Source organism: Chrysemys picta, chromosome 9 (assembly GCF_011386835.1).
Source record: "Chrysemys picta bellii isolate R12L10 chromosome 9, ASM1138683v2, whole genome shotgun sequence".
Classification (NCBI taxonomy): Eukaryota; Metazoa; Chordata; order Testudines; family Emydidae; genus Chrysemys; species Chrysemys picta.
The window spans coordinates 56,371,090-56,391,331 of record NC_088799.1 but is presented as its reverse complement, the minus strand read 5'-3'; the positions used below and the strand labels follow the sequence as shown (position 1 = coordinate 56,391,331).

Below are 20,242 nucleotides of genomic sequence, written 5' to 3'. Positions count from 1 at the left end.
TTACCTGCCATGTCCTCAGGTTCAGCCGATCGCAGCTCCCACTGGCCGCGGTTCGCCGCTCCAGGCCAATGGGGGCGGTGGGAAGCAGTGGCCAGCACATCCCTCAACCCGCGCCGCTTCCCACTGCCCCCATTGGCCTGGGACGGCGAACCGCGGCCAGTGGGAGCCGCGATAGGCCAAACCTGCAGATGCAGCAGGTAAACAAACAGGCCTGGCCTGCCAGGGTGCTTACCCTGGCGAGCCACGTGCCAAAGGTTGCCGATCCCTGGTATACACTAATGGTATATGAAATGACATGGAGATTTTCTTTTAAGAGGGATGAGGAATTTTTTTTAATGTCTCCATATTTTAAGGCAAAAACTGTAGCACAGTTCAAATGAAGGCATCAGCTGGGGACGGCGATGGTGCTTTTTGGGGGAGTGTGGGAGGAGAGGGGTTGGTAGGCTGGTTTGTTAATTGGATTCTGGCCCATCAAGGGAAAGTACAGAGCTACAAAATCATTTGTATTTTTGAGAAACGCAAGAGCACAGCTCCTCAGCTGGTGCAGATCTACATAGCTCCACTGATTTCCATGGACGTACACCTGCTTTTATGATATACATTCTGACTTCTTTATTAATGGCCAGCAGGATGCAGTAGCTGACAGTAGCGACGCAACATGGTCCAGCAGATCAGACATGGAAACTCAGGGTTTTACTCCCCCCACCCAACCTGTCATGGGTGGCCTTAGCCAAGGTATGTTTCCTTTGTCCAGTGTATTTATATTGCAAGCATCTTGGGGATGGCCCTACATGGTTGTACAGCATGTACTACAATGGGGCCCTGATCTTGTTGGGGCCCCTTTCTGCCACTGTACTAATTACTGTGAGAAAGGATAAGTAGGTCAGCTTCAGTATGGCTTTCCTGGGTATTTTAAATGCTCACTTTGACTTGTTAGGCATGGGTATTGCTTGTGTTAGACTCTCTCTTCCTACAGTTGGGGAAATTATTTGCCTAACTAGGGGGACAGAATAAAGCCTAGGTTGGAGGTTTATTATTAATTCATATATTTCCAAATCTAGACTAACGTGTCATTAGGGCTGAACGTGCCTTTGACATTATGGTTGCTTAATAGTATAGGAAGAGAGTGCAGCGTTTATGCAGTATTGGTTTTCTTGCCATGCAAAAAAAAAATCAATAAAAATAAAGCAAAAGCACTTGATGGTGCAGGTGCTAGATAATGGGATGTAGTGCCTGGAGTGCTTTTACACCATATAATGTTTTTGTCTGCTTGCTTTGCCATATCACTGAGGCAGCATTGCACCTAAGGAATGATTCAATCAGAGAGACTAAAGGAAGTAAACAAACATCATCAGTGACATGCACAGCTTCTAAAATGATAGTTAACAATCAGCATTTCTCCAAGATCTAACTGCCTACAGAGTCAGTCAAATATATTGTGGTAGTATGTAGGAACCTCAGCCATAGCCCAGGAGCCCAGTGTGCATGGTGTTGGACAAACACAGAACAGTCCCTGCCCCAGAGAGCTGACAATCTAAGCAAGAACTTGATCTCAGAAAGTTCAGATTCACATAACCCTCTGCAGCCGTCTCCAAAGAACGTACAATGGAAGACTTGGATAAGCAGCAAGGCTGAAGCACTCCTGGAGATGCTCTTCCCAGAACGTGCTCAAGGCTCACTGGCTGGGCTGTGAGGAAGCTGGCACTTGTCCCCTGTTGCACTGTCATCAGTTCAATGGCTTGCCACAGCACTAAAGTTATGCTAAGAAATGAAACAAAATAAATGAGTTCAAAGGTCAAAGCCATGGAAGTACTTGGCCTGCACTGGGTAAAAGTGGCTGTCTGTTTGCAAAGCTCAGAGCTCATCAAATATTAACTATCCCCTCCCTGCCACATCCCTGCTGAGGGAGTGAGGAAAATCCCCACTGGGGTCATTTGGAAAGTTTCTCCTGCTCCAGAGCTTTACTGAAAAAGGAGCCATTCACAAGTGTGAGACGGGCAAGCGGAATCAACATCGAGGAGGTGCCAGGTAGAAAGGCAGAGCACGTGCCAGCTTAGGATGTCTACAAAACACGGAGAAGCCTCCCAAACAGGTGAGTAAGGAACAGATCCAACCTCCAGGTGAAAGAACGCTTAGGACTAGCTAGCAGAAATCCTCCTCCGGTAGGGCTCTGTTTGCAGGATTAAAGGCAGCAATTCCACAGGGTTAAACTGCCTGTGAACATTCTGGTCAGGGAGCTGGGCCATCAATCCCTTTGAACATTAGCCAACCCCTGCTGGTCTCTCGTGGTTCCCTGTCCTTGCTCCTGAGCTGAATTGGTAGCCACTTTTAGCTCCTCAAGCTTCCACCCACACCCACTGAGCACTAGGAGGAGAGGTCTCTGTGTCATAGGCCGCTTGAGCTGTTGTCTTGGGTTCCGCATGCAGTTAGCAAGTGGATGGGGGTGAGAACCCCCAGCAGCAGTGCAATGCGATGGGAAGTCTTCAAATACTGTTTTCCTGGGGGCTAGAGGAGGTGGTCTCCATTGGATAAAGGCCTGCACTGACACACACACACACCTGCATATGCACACATCCATGAGAAGAAAAACACTTCTCAAGGAAAGTGAGGGGAAAATCTGCAACTGTAAAGGGGTGGGGACAAATTCTGCTCCTATTAAAATCAATAGCAAAACTCCCACTGACTTCACTGGAGCAAGACCAAGCTTTAGACATAGGAAGGAATTAACAAACACCACTTAGTCTGGCTGGATGTTTGCGACTATGCTGGGGGTACAGGTGCGCAGAGAGCAGAACTTTAGAAAGGAAGGGTGCTTGGGCTTCACGCACTAGCCTCAGAGCACTGGCTCAGGTCAGTGTCTGCCTGGCTTACTAGGTGACCTTTGGCAAGTCACTCGCTCTCCGTAGCTCCCCATCCATACAACAGCGATAATGCTCTTCCCTCCCCCTCCCCACCTTTGTGCCTTTCTGGTCTATGGAGATGATAAGCTGTGGGGACAGGGACAGTCTCTGACTTTGTATATGTTCCGGGCCTAGCTCCATGAGATCTCCAGCTCAGGTTGGACCTCTGGGCTCTGCTCTAACAATAAAGACCATAAGCACGCAGAGGAGGGAATCGAATTGTGTTTTATCTCATATATAAGCCCCCTCAAAATGGCTTACTTTGGGAGCAGCTCCCTTCTCCCCAGCCTGCCCTCGACAACAATATTCCACTGTCAATTTACTTCTCTTAAATGACAAAGAGTCCAACTGCCTGGTCTTCTCCTTAACTGCACTATGTCCTTGGATTCTAAGTATGCTCCCTTTCTCTTCCCCATCCCACTAAGGGGCGGCCAAAGTGGAGGTGGGCTCAGAGGTCATGGCTGTGAGAAGTAACAGGGTGGTGCTGGATAATACCATCTGCCCAGCTGAAATCATCATCTGCAATGGCAAGATAGCTGACATTCTGCCCAAGAGGAGCTGGGCTTGTGCCAGCGGAGAGAAGGCAAGTATGGGCCAAAGTGCTAGATGAACTGGTATTGAGGAAACAACCATGTATCAAATATTAGAGAGGATACAAAGATAGAAGGAACAGCTATCAGGGTTAGAGTAGTTGCATTTAAAAATCAATGCAAAAAATGAAATCTTAAGGCAGATCCTCAGGTGAATCTGCAGACTCCAAAGACTACAGAGGTATATGTAGATTTACACCACTGAGGGTCTAACCCAGTGGATTATACTGGTGGAAGTGAGATCAGGCCCCTGGAACTTGGCACAAATAATGTAGAGACAGCCCCTGAAGTACCCATCCTTAGCTGTAGGCAAGATGCTGGGCCATTTTATTAGTTCCATATAGATGGCTAGCCTGTGACCTCCGTGACCTGAGAGTAACTCCACTCATTTGAATGGAATTACTACACAGTTCAACTGGCATCACTGGAAGTAATCAAAATGTTCTTTCTTTACCTCAGTGCTGACCCTTAGTGTAGTGAGCCAGGGCTCTCAGAGACCAGAGTAACTGGTCAGCACACATTTCCTTTCAAGTTCCCATAAACATTGTTAGTAAATACTCTAGCTGTGCCCCGTTATCACAATTTCAGGTGTGTGTAATGGGGGAAAACAGATGTGTCCTTGTTGTCAAGAAGGCTAATGGCATTTTGGGCTGTATAAGTAGGAGCATTAACAGCAGATCGAGGGACATGATCATTCCCCTCTATTTGGCATTGGTGAGGCCTCATCTGGAGTACTGTGTCCAGTTTTGGGCCCCACACTACGAGAAGGATGTGGAAAAATTTAAAAGAGTCCAGCGGAGGGCAACAAATGATTAGGGGGCTGGAGCACATGACTTATGAGGAGAGGCTGAGGAAACTGGGATTATTTAGTCTGCAGACGAGAAGAATGAGGGGGAATTTGATAGCGGCTTTCAACTACTTGAAAGGGGGTTCCAAAGAGTATGGATCTAGACTGTTCTCAGTGGTACCAGATGACAGAACAAGGAGTAATGGTCTCAAGTTGCAGTGGGGGAGGTTTAGGTTGGATATTAGGAAAAACTTTTTCACTAAGAGGGTGGTAAAGCACAGGCATGAGTTACCTAAGGAGGTGGTGGAATCTCCTTCTTTAGAGGTTTTTAAGGTCAGGTTTGGTAAAGCCCTGGCTGGGATGATTTAGTTGGAGATTGGTCCTGCTTTGAGCAGGGGGTTGGACTAGATAACCTCCTGAGGTCCCTTCCAACCCTGATATTCTATGATTCTATGCTTATCAGTGTCTGGATAAGGAGAGAGAAGCCAGAAAACTTGACTGCTTTGGGCTAGATCCCCAGATGGTGTAAGTTAGTGTAGCACTGTTTAAGTCAACGGGGTATGCCAGTTTACACCAGCGGAGGATCTGGCCCAGAGATTGGCCTGAACCAGAATCATGGGTCTGGAAGAGACACAAAAATCACACCCACACACAGCTCTGGTGAAGTTCACAGCATGGGCAAGCCAGCTGGGCCCAGCTCATCAAGATCACCTCTGTTCTGTCAGGTAAGTGCTAGAGCGTGCAGAGGGGAAATCCTCCTCAGAGGGGACAGGGTCCCTCTCTCCCAAGATTTGCTGCTTGAACACTGCTGAAGCTGCCTGCCCTCACTCCGCCCCTCCCCCCCGCCACACACATACACAATCAGCAGGCACGGGTTACCTCTGGTCCTCCTTAACAGTGTATTTTCAAACAGGCTGAAGCCAAGCCTCCTATTCTGTAGGTGTAAATTGAACCTACAGTATTGCACTTCTTAGATGAACGGAAGGTACACATCAGAGCACTTGCACCTCTAAAGTAGAGGTGCAAACTTGGCGAGTGCAAATTTCACCCACAATTGGAAGAACACCCTTTTGCAAGTTTGGCCCTTGGTATCAGGGACATGAACATGTGAAGTCAGCCATAAAATTTGTTTGGCATATTTTTAATACCTAATTAAAAGATCTTAGCAGGATCTAGTGCACAGGAGCAAACTGGAGACATGAAAAGAATAGCAAAGTAAATCATTGATTAACTGGGATCATCAGACTGGCATGTCTGAGATTAGGGAGCCGTTTTGACAGTGTGTAGGAATTGTACCTGGGTGCAGATGAACTTTAGAACATTTGCTACCTCACTGGCCTAGTACATCTGTTGGAGGTATTAATGGAAGTCATTGGGAAATCCATATCTTCCCATCATTCTGGAAGTCACTTCCTGATGGTGAAGCCCTGCACGGGACTATTTTTAAAATCCTGATCCAGTCCTGCCCCGTAATACACTCCCACCCACCCCCACATAGTTTCTTGCATTTTTATCCCACTTCCACCCGCAAAAACCTTAGATTCTGCAAAAGAGACAGAGTTTTTTATGCTACTAAAACAACAATTTTACCACTAAAAGAATAAAACAAATCTTGCTTAAACCACGTAAAAATACTTTAACTCGCGTTATATGAGACATCAGATCTCTTTCTATCCCTTGCTTAAATTTAAGTATTAAAACCTTTATTTTAAAAAAGAAAAACTTGCTGTACATTGCTCAAATTCTATATAGGACAAGGTGACGAGAGAGTTAGTGTTTTCCTGCAAACCCCCCCAGACTGGACTTTTTTCCTGACTGCAACAAAGTACATTTTACCCACTCCCACTTATGGCAGCAGTCCTGGGATCCACGGGATCCCATCCAGTCCCACTGCAGGGTTCTAGCCTGCATGCAAGAAACTGGATGTAGCAGGGACATCACCACTAGAGTACCCCCTTGTGGTAAAGGGTGGCCCTGCAGGCACCCCACATTCGCCTCCTGCGCCTCCCCATGACTTTCCATAGTCCAGAGTATTTAATATAAAAGGTTCCCCTTCTGGAGTCCGATTTATTGCGGCTGTACAGTTTCCAGCAGCCCTCTCCTTTCAGACCACTTCTAGCACTGCCTGAAGTGTGTGTGTATGTGTGTGTTTGTGCATGGGGGGCGAGCAGAAATCATAATCTGGGGGCAACTGCTGTGGTAAAACAGTGCTTAAAATGCACCCTCAGTAACCCAGCTCAGTTTGTATTTGCTTTGCCAGGTCTGCACCATGCCCCTGAAGCCCAGCCTCCAGGCCCAAAGCCTTCCCGCTTTGCTAAGGGACTCCACTACCCTCCTACCATAGTTACTTCTGTGCTTCTCCTTGCCCCCGCAACAGCTCCACCATGGCAGGCAACAAAGTCTTGCAAGAAACAGAAAGAAACAAAATCATCCTGACAACAGGGCTTCCTTCCAGACAGCTCTGCTGGGGCGCCTGCAGCCTGCCAGCTCACAGCACCCAACCAGCAGCCTCCCCTGCTAGATCTCTCTGGGACTCCTGCAGGAGACTTTAGCTCATCCTCGGCTCCATCCAGACAATCCCTATCTATCCCCAGACCTGATTGGGTCATATGGCTTACCTCATCTCTCCTCCCCCACCAGGAGAGTGGCTGGGGCTGAACCCATCTCCCCATAAAGGGCCAGCCACCCTGGGACACTGGGCCTTTTCAGTGCTAATCGCAATGTTGATGTGGGCTGAGAGGATTCTAACATGACCTCCCTCCCCCGGGATTGTCCGTGAGTTCCTTTCTCCCCACAGGTGCTGGACGTCGGTGATCTGGTGGTGATGCCCGGGATCATAGACCCTCACGTCCACACATGTGAGCCAGGGCACACAACCTGGGAGGGTTACTCTTCTACAACCAAGGCTGCTGCTGCAGGAGGCGTCACAACCCTGGTGGCGATGCCGCTGTACGGTACCGAAGGCGGGGTGGGAGCAGCATTACTGCACACACCTATGGGTTACCTCCTTGTTGCCATGCACTGGAAGGGGCCCATACAATGATAGCATGACCTTTGTAAAGGGAAGGATGGAGCGGAGAGCGAAGTGGCTCCTCACTGTGCATTGCACTGGGTTTGATGGGTCTTGGAGACCCGCCTGTCCTGCATGTGGATAGTTAGGCCCACGCCATCTCCCACTGAAATCTATGGGCATCTTTCCATCACCTGCAATGGGAGGGTGGATCAGGGCCCCTGCAGAATGTGGCAGACCCTCCGGTGGTATAAAGGATGAACCTAAGCAAATTTACACCAGCTGAGGATCTGGCCCCAGGACTTCAGCCCATTCTTTGCAGGTGTTGAACATGTGCTGTTCAGGTTGCCCTTTCCCTCTGCAATGCTGCTGAGTTATTCTGTCTGTGAAAGGTGTGGGGTGACAAAAGAATGGGAGCTCAATGGGTGCATACTATTTGCTAAACTCCTGCCAGGTCAGGGAAAGCCCAGCCTTTGCTGGGGGAAAGTTCCTTTGTGGCACGTGCCGCTGGGTGAAGCTATTCTCCGCCACCCCATGCAGCTTGGAACGCAGGACAAATCCCCTACAAACTGCAGCTCAGAGATGCAAGGGAAATAAACTGCATCCAAATCTGCCTGTTCCCAGCAAGCACTGCCATTGAGCCCAGCTCCTGAGTGACAAATGTGGTCCAACAGTGCTCTCTGCTGGCCACACCTGGTACTTTCAGGACGAAAAGAAAAAGGATTTATAAGCAGAAGTTTATTCTGAGAAGAGGGGCAAAGATCTTCATTCTGATGTCCATCCGAAGGCTGAACTAGGGGAAGTAGGGATCCAGGCATGGAGGGTCCCGATAGCAGAAGGAGACCATCTACAGGGGATGAGAACATAAAGGGGCTTGCCGCTGGCAGGGGACTAGGAAGTATAATCCATTTGTAGGGGCTGAGGGCTTTGGAGGAAGTGTCTGGTGGGGACGAGTGTTCTAAGGGAGCACCAAACCGTTGGTAGCTCTGGTCCCCATTTTGTCTTAATCATCCTCTGTCTATGGGAGCTAGCTGCGCCCCTGTCTACCCTGCACTCTCCTCATCCCGCATTCCTTGTGCACTCTTTCTCTACATCTCTGTAGCATTCTCCCTTCCAGTCAAGAAAGGGGTCTGGGCCTCACTAAGGTGCTCTCTCTCTCTATGCCCTCCAGGAGCTGTCTCCCCCCAACCACAACTCTGGCAAACTTTGATGACAAGATGCAGTCTGCCGAAGGGCAGTGCTATGTGGATGTAGCCTTCTGGGGTGGAGTCATCCCTGGAAACCAGGTCAGTGGCTGTTATTCAGCAAATGAAACAGCATGAAATACCAGCTGGAATGGGGCAAGGGCAGATACCCAGGACTCATCTCTTCTCTGGGGAGTTTCAGTGCAGGGAGCCAACGGGATTAGTGCTTCTGGAAACCTGGCTGCAAGTCACTAAAAAAATGCTGCACAATCAGTGCAGACTGCGAAATAAAGCAGAGGAAACTGATCAGTCCAACAAAGTTGTGATGAATGGGTCAGTCAATAATGCTGAACATGCCTCCCACTCAGCTGATCTGCCTAACCACACTGGGCTCTCTTGGGGAACGGACACAGAACAATGTCCCAGGGATGCTGCTAACAAATCTGCAGCCACTGGCAAGGCTCCCATTGACTTCAATGGGGCCAGGGTTTGGCTCCTGTGAGGCTGATGAGAGAATCCCAGTCCCTGCTGTTGTTAGAAGGGGCGTCTGGACTGGGTCAGCTTGCAGGTATTGGGAGGTTTGTGTTGGTCCAATCTATTAGCAATGGGGCAGTAAATATCATAATAATCATAGAATCATAGAATGTGGGGGAAGTCCAGGTTAGATATCAGGAAAAACTATTTCACTAGGAGGGTGGTGAAACACTGGAATGTGTTACCTAGGGAGGTGGTGGAGTCTCCTTCCTTGGAGGTTTTTAAGGCCCGGCTTGACAAAGCCCTGGCTGGGATGATTTAGCTGGGAATTGGTCCTGCTTTGAGCAGGGGGTTGGACTAGATGACCTCTTGAGGTCCCTTCCAACTCTGATATTCTATTCTATTCTATCCCATTGTCCTAGCACAGGGTCAGAGATTAGTGGGCATTGGCTGAGCAAAGTTGTTGGGTAACCACTAGCACAAATACAGCTTTGATCTGTTGAAATGAAGGATTTGCCTACTAAGGGGCATCTTGACCTTCAAAGTCTATTGGAATTTGACCTTCTCTGGAGGTAAATGTTGAAGAAACTGATGGCCCTATCCATTGTGGAGCAGAGCTGTCCCATATGCATGCTGAGTTATTGGCTAGGACGATGCCTCGTGGGGCATATGGACAGTAGTTTAGGTGCTTGTTCTTTGGCAGATTTTGCTTAAATGTGGCTCTCCTAGTTGGAGCCATCCAGAAGGGCTGGCTGAACCAGGTGCCTGATAACCTGCAAACGTAGAACATAACATCTATCTCAGTCACTGCCCTACTTTTATCATCTCAGATGGCCAGGCTATCATTCTGCAGCAAATGCTAGGGTTGGAATGCACACCCTGCAAAGGCTGCATTAGGCAGAAGCGGTGCATAGTGGGATGTCCAGGCCTGAGGGCATCACTTCTGTTGCCTGCTTTAGGATGAGCTCCTGCCCATGCTGCAGGCTGGAGTCCCAGGCTTTAAGTGCTCCCTGATTGCAAGTGGAGTGGAGGAATTCCCCCACGTCAGCCTCCAAGATCTGCACATGGCAATGAATGAGCTGCAAGGCACAGACTGTGTCCTCTTGGTAAGTGTCACTGCTTATGCTCAGCTACCCTGGTCCCATGACGTTCAGGTTCCTGCTTTCTCTCTTCAGATTCAAAACCCCAGTGCTACTGTACCCCACACACCTCCTGGGCGTGGTGTTCTGTCCCACTGAGTGGCACTGAGACCACTTAGAGAGAGATTAATGAGTTTGCTCTCCAGCCTTAACTAACAGCCATATGCCTTTTAGCTCATGCAGTAGAGGTGCATGCATTTAGCTCCAGAGGTCCCAGGTTTGATCCCGCCCGCCAACGACCGGGGTATGTCGGTGTTACACTACCAAATCAGAACAGCAGCATCTCCCACGCACTTGGCGTAAGTGTAACTAACTGCACCAAGGGCAGGGCAGGGCAGGGCCCACATGGTTCAGTGGGCAGCATTCCTGCCCTGGAGACTGAAAACAGATACTGGTTTCCAGCTTCCTCCTTCAAATATTACCTTCAAAGACAACCATCCCCATGACAAGCCTCTCCCCCTGGAGTGTGATCCCAGAGCACATGGAAACCTGGGGGACAAGCATCCCAGAAAAGCCATTGATAGATTAGACAGAGCCAACCTTTCCTGGCACTCCAGAAAGGGAGGAAGTTGCCATCATTTGTGTGTTATCTCAACCCCCCAGGACAGGCGGTTTCAATCCCCAGGAGACAGCAGGGCTCTTCTAATGTATGGCTCAGAGTGTGACCCATCAGGCCCTTCTGTTTCCTTCCACAAATGGGAAAGGAGGGTAATGGGAGGAGTAGCCTTGGAAAGGGCTTACCTTCCCAACCTGTTAGCATTAACCCTTCCCTCCATTTGGATTCGCTTTCCAGTTCCACGCAGAGCAAGAGCTGGGCCAGTGGAAGCCGGCACTAGAGGGTACGTGGTGACGACTCTGGGATGGAAACATACGGCAAGCACATCTCTCTATGTACACAGCCTGCAGGAGGCATATGGGCCTGACTCTCACTTCCATTCAGGCCCCTTTACGCTGCCAGGGCAGGGCACACACAGACACCCCATGACACTGATGAATGTTGCAAGCAAGAGCCTACTGACAGGGGTCACGGAATAAAATTCCCCTAGCCGTAACCCTTTCTGGGCAGTTAGCCACTCCCTACACATCCGGGGCCAGGTCCTCTGCTTGTGTAAATAGCCCACGGAGTCCAGGAGCACATCACTATGTCCCTTAGGCACAAACCTCCTGCACCTCGAGATGCAAACCTGACTCTATATCCTTCTCCGGTGTCTATGCAGACCCCACAGAGTACAGGGCACTCCTGGACTCCCGCCCCGATGCAATGGAAGTGGAGGCCGTCCAGACCATCGCTAATCTCTGCCTCCAGTACAAGTAAGGAACCATTCTCTTTGGGGTTGGGAAGCAGGGAGGAGAAACATGAGTGCTTTAATGACAGTGACCTTTGACCTCCAGAAAGTTGCTCTCTGCTTTCATTGCACAAAAGGGTGTGTGGCCCCTATCCATGCCAAGAGAGCCGTGGCAATGTAAATTGAGGGCAACCCATCACTGGGCAGAAAGGCACACACACACACGGGCTTCCCCTCCAGCAGGGAAGCCAGTGACCCCCTTCCCTCGCCCATCTCATAGGTGCGGTGAGTTGGCGTAAGCGCGTGTCCTTTCCTCTCAGGCACCCCCTCCTGCCCAGATGCAGCCTTGCCTGGGATATTGTCTCTCATACCCCTCTGGTGGCCACTTCCTGTGCTGTGGGGGCCACGCCCAGCTGCTCTCTTCTCCAGACTGCCTTGCTGGGTCTCCTGTGGCTTGGCTCTCTGGCCAAGTCACACGCTGGTTCAGTCCCCTTCCAGGTACCAAAAGGCCCAACTAATAGTTCTCCTGCCCTTCTCAGGTGCCACTAAAGGCCTCTGCTTCTTGGCCTCTTCTCTTGGCCCTGCAGAGCTTCTCCCGCAGGGTTCTCCTGCCTCCCTTCCCCAGGGATCTCCCTGTTGCAGAGCTTCTCTTTTAACTCAAACGCCTCCTGGGCATCTCCTCTATTCCCTCAGCCTCACACACCCTAGCTTGGGGCTCCCTTCTGCTCCTTGTGCGGCTCACATGCTGGCTTCTGCAGGCTCTTCCCAGAGGGGACCCTCCTCCTTAGCTCTGGTGCTTCACCACCACAGTTGGGGTCAGTCTCTCTTTAAGCCCCAGGAGACCGAGCTGGAGTCACTAATTATCGCTTATGTTACCAGCTCATCAGTGAGACTGAGGACAGTGGCTAAGTCATGGGCAAGGCCTTCCCCCTAACCCACAGGTGGTGACACTTCAGCTCTGCTCTCAACCATCACGAGATGAGGAGTGAAGTCACTGGCCTGAGGAGAGCTGCCCAGCCAACAGGATAACTGTCTCACGCTCTCTCCTAATAGGGTGCCCTGTCACATCCTCCATCTCTCCTCTGCTCAAGCCCTGCCCATCATCAGAGAAGCTCGCCAGAAAGGGGCACCACTCACTGTAGAGACTGCCCACCACTACCTCACCCTGACATCTGAACGCATTCCACCTGGGGGCACCTACTACAAGTGCTGTCCTCCTATCAGGGCCAAAACCAATCAGGTAATGAGACCTAGAGGGGCTCCAGAGGGGAATCTCAGCCCAAGACATCAGATGCCATGAGCATAACCAGGGCTGGGGGAAGGGGGCACCAGCAAAGGAGGGAAACAAGGCCACCATCTAAGAAGATACATTTCAGGAGCAGCAGAAGTCAGACTGGGCCAGCTCTTCAGTCTCTGTGGATCCCATCCTCTTGCCCCTCACTCCCATTCTGCAGAATCCAGGCAACTCTGTCACTCATGTCTCCTCTGCTTCAGTCACCTGGTGGTGAATCCCTGAGTGTGGCCTTGATCAAGCATGGTCCACTCTTGGGATGGGCTGTTGTGGGACACAGTGAGGTTCGGGAAGGAGGTGGCTACAGGGCCAAGGCTCTAGGTGACCAAGGCCCAGACAAGGGGTTTAGCCGCAGGAACAGAAAGGAATGGATGGGATTTGGACATGTTATGGAGGGAGAGTGGCAGGGGTTAGGGATGGTCTGAACAGAGATGATTGCTCTCGGGCTGAACAGAGGGTGCCTGGTTAAGGACAGGAAGGTAGGGCTGAGGGTCACCAGCACAAAAGTCTCCTAGCTAAACCATGTGATTGGTGCTGAAGTTACGTGGGGTGGAGCGAGCCAAGGACATTGACAGAGGGAGGAGGGGAGGTACTGCCAAAGGAAGTACCAAAGGAGCCTCAGATAAGCAGTAGGAGAAGCAGGAAAGTGCAGGCTCTGCAGCCTCAAGAATGGAGTGCTTCCAGGAAGATGAAGTGCTCCATGGTGCCAAAGGCAGTGTTCCCTAATGGCTAGAGCACTGGCTTGGGATTCAGAAGACCTGGGTTCTACTCCCAGTCAGCCTCTTGGTGACTGGGAGCATGTTGCGTCCCCTCCCTGTGCTTTGGTTTCCCTCTCTGTGCGATGGATGTAATGATGTCCCCTCCTTTGTCAAGCGCTTGGAGACTAACTGGTGACAAGTGTTGGCTAAGAGGCAGGTGTTACGATTATTGTCAGTTAAAAGGACACAAATGAAGAGGCCATGAGCTCTGCACTGGTGTCAGCTCTCCTGAGTTTCAAGATATCTGGTGTGTTTTGTAAAGCCCAGCTCGGGAAGTCACAGTCTCACGGGAGAACAGGGGCTGTGGGTTGTGTTCGTTCAGTTTCTAGCCCCCGAGATTGTAGAGAAAAGTTTGAAAATGTGAAGAGAGTGCACCCGATGGGCTCAGAGACCAGGGACAAGCCAGCAGGTCCCTGAATGGATTGGGGCTTGGCCACATTGGATTTGACTACAGAAAGGTAGCTGATGACCTTGGCAAGGGTGGCTGCTGTGGAGTCAAGAGAGCAGAAGCCAGGCTGCCAAGGCCCCAGGAGAAAAGGCAGGGCTGGGCAGTTACCTGTCTGGCTACAGCAAGGTCCAGGTACTGTATAAACCAGCCTGGGTTGTGGGTATCCAGGACAGGAGGCTATTAAAGCTGTGATAACAAAGGCCTCTCTTCAGTCAGTGAGGGATCTTTCCTAGCTTCCGTCTCCACACTACTCAGTTCACAGCAGCCCCCTGGAAGATGATTGAGCCCATCTCAGCAAGCAGAATGTCCCATTTGATGTTGTCAGGTGGAACCACTTCTCTGTCTTATGAAAGGCATCAGATGAAGCTTGTCAGGCCAGGAACATTCCAGCCCTCCAGGACCGGGCATGAAGGGCAAGGGGGTGTGAAGAGTGCATGTGGCTCGCTGCTCCTTCCTGTGGTTCTGGCAGGGTCTGGTGTGCCATCAGCTAGGGGGAAGCTGGGTTTGGACAGTTGCAATTAATTGCTGTAGGATGAGATGTACTGATAAAGCTATGGGGCTGTGTGCTATTCAGCCACTAGCTGTCTTGTACACTGGACACGGGTCCAGGCAGGGAAACAAAGCTGGAACAGGAGCTGTGTAGAAACCTCCTTGTTTGTGTTTATATCTAGTAGTTTAATTTAATCAGTGTCTTCTATATAAAATGGACTGAGAGTCCATATATCATGACAGGATGACTCAGGTTAATTTAAGACTTTCTGCATATAATAATGGTCCTGTGAGACTAGCTGGCAGAGCAAATACCCTCTTCTGTATAGGAAAGAGTCCTCCACCCATCACAGCCTGTTGTGAGGTTAACCTCTCCCTTTCTCTTGCCTCCAGGAGCAGCTGTGGAGTGCTCTGCAAGAGGGGCTGATCGATATGGTGGTGTCAGCCCATAACCCCGGCTCACCAGACCTCAAAATCTTGGATGATGGAGACTTTTTCAAGGCCCGGGGAGGCATTGCCTCACTGCAGTTTGGTAAGAGGGGTGGGTCAGAACAGCCTGGCTGTATTGAGTCTTCCAGATATGGTGTACAGCAGGGCTTAAATTCAGCCAGAGCCCTCCAGAGCAGAGCTCCAGTAAATGTTTTCAAAACCTTAGGAGCCCTGGTGCCTCCCCACATGGGACAGAAGCTGTGAGCCCCAGTGCCTACTCCCCCCCCCTAAAGCCCCAAGTCACCCGGCCTTGCAGTTGAAGCCCCGAGCCCTCAAGGTGGGAAATAGTCTCTGAGAACTGGGAAATAGTCTCTGAGAACTTAAGCCCTAGTGTACACTCATGGCAACTCAGTGCTTGGTCATCTTCCGAGGGGATGGGGGCTGCTTCAGACTCCAGTTCTGACCCCCCCCGCCCCCTCCCGGTGGTTTCATTAGCTGTATTCTGCCTTATCTACTGCCCAAGCCTCAAGATGACTACCCCAGTCCTTCTGCATTATTCTATTCATGTTCTCCTACCATGTTTGTCACCCTGGTATCTGAGCACTTTCCAGTAGTGCATTAAGCGATAGGCCTAGCATCTGCCACATGTGGACCATTCATTCGTCCAAGTCCCAGGGGAAATAATGCATGTGGCTGTTTTGTTGTTTAATGTTCAGTTCTGGGTACTGCATTGTCTGTTTTTATCAGCAAAGGCCAGGTGGAAGGAGTGCATCTTGCACTTGACGGGGACAGTGATGAGGGTTGTGGGCATGCGTTCCACACAGCCTCTGTTGGCTAAGGCATGTGGAGGAAGGCTGCAGTGGCTGTCCAAGCTCTGGCTAGCTCTAGCCACTGTTATCAGCCCCTGTAGTGTAATGAGAAATAAATGCACTCACAATAAACAGAGACCCTTGTTCCCACTACTGATGGAGGACCATGGAGGGTAGAGACCTCTCCAGCTTCAGTTGCTCAATCTCAGGAGCCATGTGTGACCTTCCATGAGCAGGCGATAGACATGACCCATCAGTAACAGCCTTGATCCCCCTACACATGTCCTGATTGCTGTTGGAACCACACGCAGGGCTTCCTCTGTTCTGGACCTCAGCAAAATCCAAGGGATTCTCCCTTCATGACATGGTGCAACTGATGTGCAAAAATCCTGCCAGCCTGAGCCGACTGGATGACCACAAGGGGACGCTGTGCACAGGGATGGATGCTGACTTGGTGATCTGGGATCCAGACAAGGAGTTTGAGGTAATGATGGGAAAGGCGTGTGGCACAGAGTTGGAAATGCCCAACATTGGGTGTGTGCAGTATAATAATTAATAGGGAAATAGGATGAGTCTTTGGCTTGAGATGATCCAAGATGTAGGCTGAGATATACAATAGTATATACGTAATGAATAGAAGGGCAGTCTTGATAGACTGAGATCAGACACTTGTAGAATAAAATTTCGCCTAACTTTTGGTTGCCACTTTCATTCATCTCCTGTGACCTGTTACCCTGAAAAGGAACATGAGCCTCTGTTTATTTCCCTACTTGAGGAGGTCCAGGATGATGCTGGTTAAAAGAGTCCCATTCCTAGGTGGTGACAGGGAGCAGGCCATGTTTGAAGACATTCTCAATTCAGCAGCCATAAAATTCATTGTTGTTGTTTTTTTTTAGGTGAAGAAAAACATGATTCAACATAAAAACCAGGTACAAGAACAGTTCATACTCTCTATATTCACACAGTACATCCTCTTTCTACCAACCCCCTCGGGAAAGTAGTAAGACTTTAAACTAACCCCCTTTTATTGTTGGTAACTTGCACCCTCACCTACTGTCAGGGCCGGCTCTAACTTTTTTGCTGCCCCAAGCAGCAAAAAAAAGCGTCGCCCCCCGCCGAGCGCCGCGCCACCCCCCCCAGCGCTGCCCCCCCCCGCCGAGCGCCACGCCGCCGGAGCCCACCCCCCCCCGCCGAGCGCCGCCGGAACACCCCACCCCCAGCGCCGTGCCCTGCGCCACCCCCCCGCCAAGCGCCGCACCGCCGGAGCCCACCCCTGCCGAGCACTGCCAGAACCGCCCCCCTGAGCGCCGAGCCCCGCGCTGCCGGAGCCCGCCCCCGTCCCCCGCCGAGCGCCGCCTGAACCCCCCCAGCACGGCGCCCGTGCCGCCCCCCCCGCTGAGCGCCGCCAGAGCGCCCCCCCCCCCCCGCGGAATGCCATGCCGCGCTCCCCCCGCTGCCCCTTACCAGGTGCCGCCCCAAGCATGTGTTTGGGTGCCTGGTGCCTGGAGCCGGCCCTGCCTACTGTAGAACACACGCCTTTGGCTTCTAGTTGTAAGGAAATCTTACAGAAGTACAAATGATGTCTCAGACCCTGTAGGGATTCTAATTGCCATCTCTGTTTAGTCATGGAGTTCCTTACACTGCCCAACAATGCACCTGAAAGGACACTGTCTTGTAGTGAGAGGATATTCAACCACCTTGTTGACTGTATCATTGGTTTCCTCTTGCAGAGGAAGACCCATAGCAATGGCTTACAGGAATGAGCATGGGGCTTGGGTGTTATGTCAATATCTAGCAACCTGTGGCTTGTAAATGGAAACTTGTGGTAAAACATTCCAGTGAAGAGCTTGCATTGCAATGGCTGGTGTGTTTTCTCTCCTAGCTGACCCCGTACCTTGGCTTCCAGCTTCGTGGAGAGGTTCTTGCCACTCTCGTGCATGGCAGGTTGGTTTATCTGAAAGGAAAGTTCTCACCCAAGCCGGAAGGAGTCCTGCTTGTAACTCAGAGAAAGATGTCCACAAGAGTTTCCTCCTCGCCCTACTACTGACTAAGAATGGAGGAGAGAACGTGACCATGAGACAAACCAAATTATTGAGAGCCCCATGTGGACCAGGAAAGAGAAGAGAAAAATGTGGGGTGGGGGGAGGGAAACAGTCATGGAAGCAGAGGGCATGGCCCATTCCCTAGTTCACTTCCATAAACCCATGGTTGCAGGAAAAAGGGTTTGTGGGTGGCTGTAGAGACACTGCCTGATCTTTCACTCAGCTGCTGGAGGAGGTCTCCAAGAGGAGGAGAGAAGTGAGACCAAAGGCGGTGAATGGAGAGCAAAAAATTCCTCTCCTCATTGCCTACCGCTGAGCCCCACACATCCAATTTACAACCCTAATGGGCAATTATTTTGAGGGGAGTTTCAGAGGAGCCTAAGGGGCTTAGGCACCCAGCTCCCCTTCCCATTGGCTTTGGGTGCCTAATTCCCACAGGCTCCTGTGCAAATCCCAGCCTTGATGTTGCAATGACCTATGATGGCAATGGACTGGACTATGCTGTGTATGTTAGAGTGACAATCTTTCCCCTTTTGTGCAATGGAGAGCTTTGCAGGACCACTGGAGTCCACCCCAAAGGCAGAACTGTAAGCCAGCAAACCAGAACCTGAGGCAATACTTCTGGCCAAGCTATGGAACATTGGAATTGTATACGAAAGCTTTTATTAAAGCAGCATGCCAACCTGTGGGTGTGTGAAGAGGAGTATTCAGTAGGTGTTGGAATGCTTAGCTTTGGGCCAGAGCCAACAGCTGTGCCAATAGAATGTAATTAGCCCCTTTAGTCGTATACGGGGGAATCTAACTCTGCTGGGTGTTGCTAGAGGGTAATGGCAGAAGGAGATCCAATGGCTGGAAGCTGAACTCAGCAAAGTTCATAGAGGAAATAAAGAGAAAAATGCTTATACAGGAGTTTAATTGACCCAGAAACAGATTCCCCAGGGCTGGGGGAGTAACCCAAGTCCAGTCAAGCTCTAAAAGACACCATTCTAAACAAGACAGCCCTTAGTTCCTCCTCAAGCTCCGGGACTTGATGCAGGAACCCCTGGAGGGGAAGTTCTACAGCCCTCAGGCTATGCAGGAGGTCAGGCTAGATAATCACTGGCCTCCCTTCTGGCCTCAGCAGCTCTGAACAGTCCACCGGTTTGTTTGACTAATATGAAGTGTGATTAGCCTTGACTTGCTTTAGGCCTCTGCCGTACCAGTGCCTGGGATGCAGGGGGCTGGCCTGCGGGCCTTCTCCATCAGAGATGCAGCTGTTGGTTGAGGTTATGGGGGCGGGGCTGGCTCTCCAGGGAGAGCTGGCACGTTGCACATGGGAGAGTCGATCTGTGAATTGCCCCCCCTCTTTGTACGGTCCAACCACACTCTTTCCCTTCATGTTCAGGATGGGGAAAGCATGAACAGAGATCTTAGAAATAGCACTGCCAATTGTATGATCTTATTCATCCCTATTTTCCTATGTTGACCCCAAGCCCCCTGCAGACAGTGAAGAGCCTCCTACTGACCTTAGAGGACATTGGAACAGGGCCGTGCTGCTGCTCTCAGGAAATAGAGCTGGCTGGAAAAAAATTTTTTTTCCATGTGGACATTTTCACCTTTTCATCACAACACTTTTCCCCCACCCCCCACCCCTGGGGGTTCAGAGTTCAGGTTTTTCATAGGAAGCAGACTTTTTCCATGCACATTTTTGTTTAGTCAAAAACTCAATTTTCTACCAAATGCACAGTTCCCCTGGAAAAATTCCCACCATACCTCCTGAGTACATAAAGCCTCTTGCACAACTGTCCCATCAGAGTGTGACCATTGCATGGTCTGTGCTGCTGGATGTTATCAGCAACTTACACAAGATTTTCCCAAACATAGCCTAGCCCAATGCAGTCTGCTCAGCCTTCACCCTCCTTTTAAAAACCATCAGGAGCAGAGTAAACTGACTCTGGTGCTGTCATAAGAGGGAAGCAAACACTGGTAAAACATCAGCCAGTCTCTCAGCAAGTTATCTTAACCTTATGACTGGGGGGGTGGAGGGGGGCGGTGTGTGCGTCTGCATGAGAGAGAGATCTATGCTTGTTACTTGTGTGTATGAATCATTTGAGTTAGGCAATAATTTCTCTTGCAGAAAAGCCATGCAGAGGAGGGGAACAGCAGGGGGACTCCATGAAACTTCCCTGGCAGAGTCCACCCCTGCCCCGCTCACTCTCTTCAAGGGTTTTCTGGCTGGCCTGGGGAGGGGTGTCAGCCCTGAAAACCTATTAGCTCCCAAAGCTCAGCTGGCTGCTCTCCCTGGAATCCCTCTAAGGACATCCAGGGCTTTGGATCAGCAACTCGATAGTGGTGCCCTAGCTGAGAAGGGGCCCAGTTACTCAGTGAATTTAACCTAAGGCTGCAGTAAATTAAGTGTTGCCCAGGGAATCATGTTAAAAACAGACACTTGAGCATACAAAGGCACAGAGAGCAAACCCAACAACATGGGCTCCCCACATGCACAGCCTGCCGCCATAGGGGCACCTAGGGGAACTCCCCCAGAAGAATTCAGAGACAAGAGGCCATGCAGATCTCTAGGAACAGCCCCAAACCCCCACATGTGCTCTGTGAAGGAGAGGGATGGA

General features: G+C 50.6%; 1 protein-coding gene across 1 annotated transcript; it reads left to right on the top strand.

Annotated features, from left to right (window-relative positions):
* The first annotated feature begins 1,891 nt into the window (after positions 1 to 1,891).
* On the top strand, positions 1,892 to 18,322 carry LOC101945729 (allantoinase, mitochondrial-like). The gene is made up of 12 exons (XM_008175304.4): positions 1,892 to 2,092; positions 3,326 to 3,483; positions 7,075 to 7,226; positions 8,459 to 8,573; positions 9,905 to 10,051; positions 10,878 to 10,923; positions 11,302 to 11,395; positions 12,424 to 12,610; positions 14,750 to 14,888; positions 15,906 to 16,078; positions 16,491 to 16,523; positions 17,477 to 18,322. Exons 1-12 carry the CDS (start codon positions 2,059 to 2,061, stop codon positions 17,639 to 17,641), a joined length of 1,443 nt encoding a protein of 480 aa, XP_008173526.1. The 5' UTR covers positions 1,892 to 2,058; the 3' UTR covers positions 17,642 to 18,322.
* Positions 18,323 to 20,242: the final 1,920 nt, after the last annotated feature.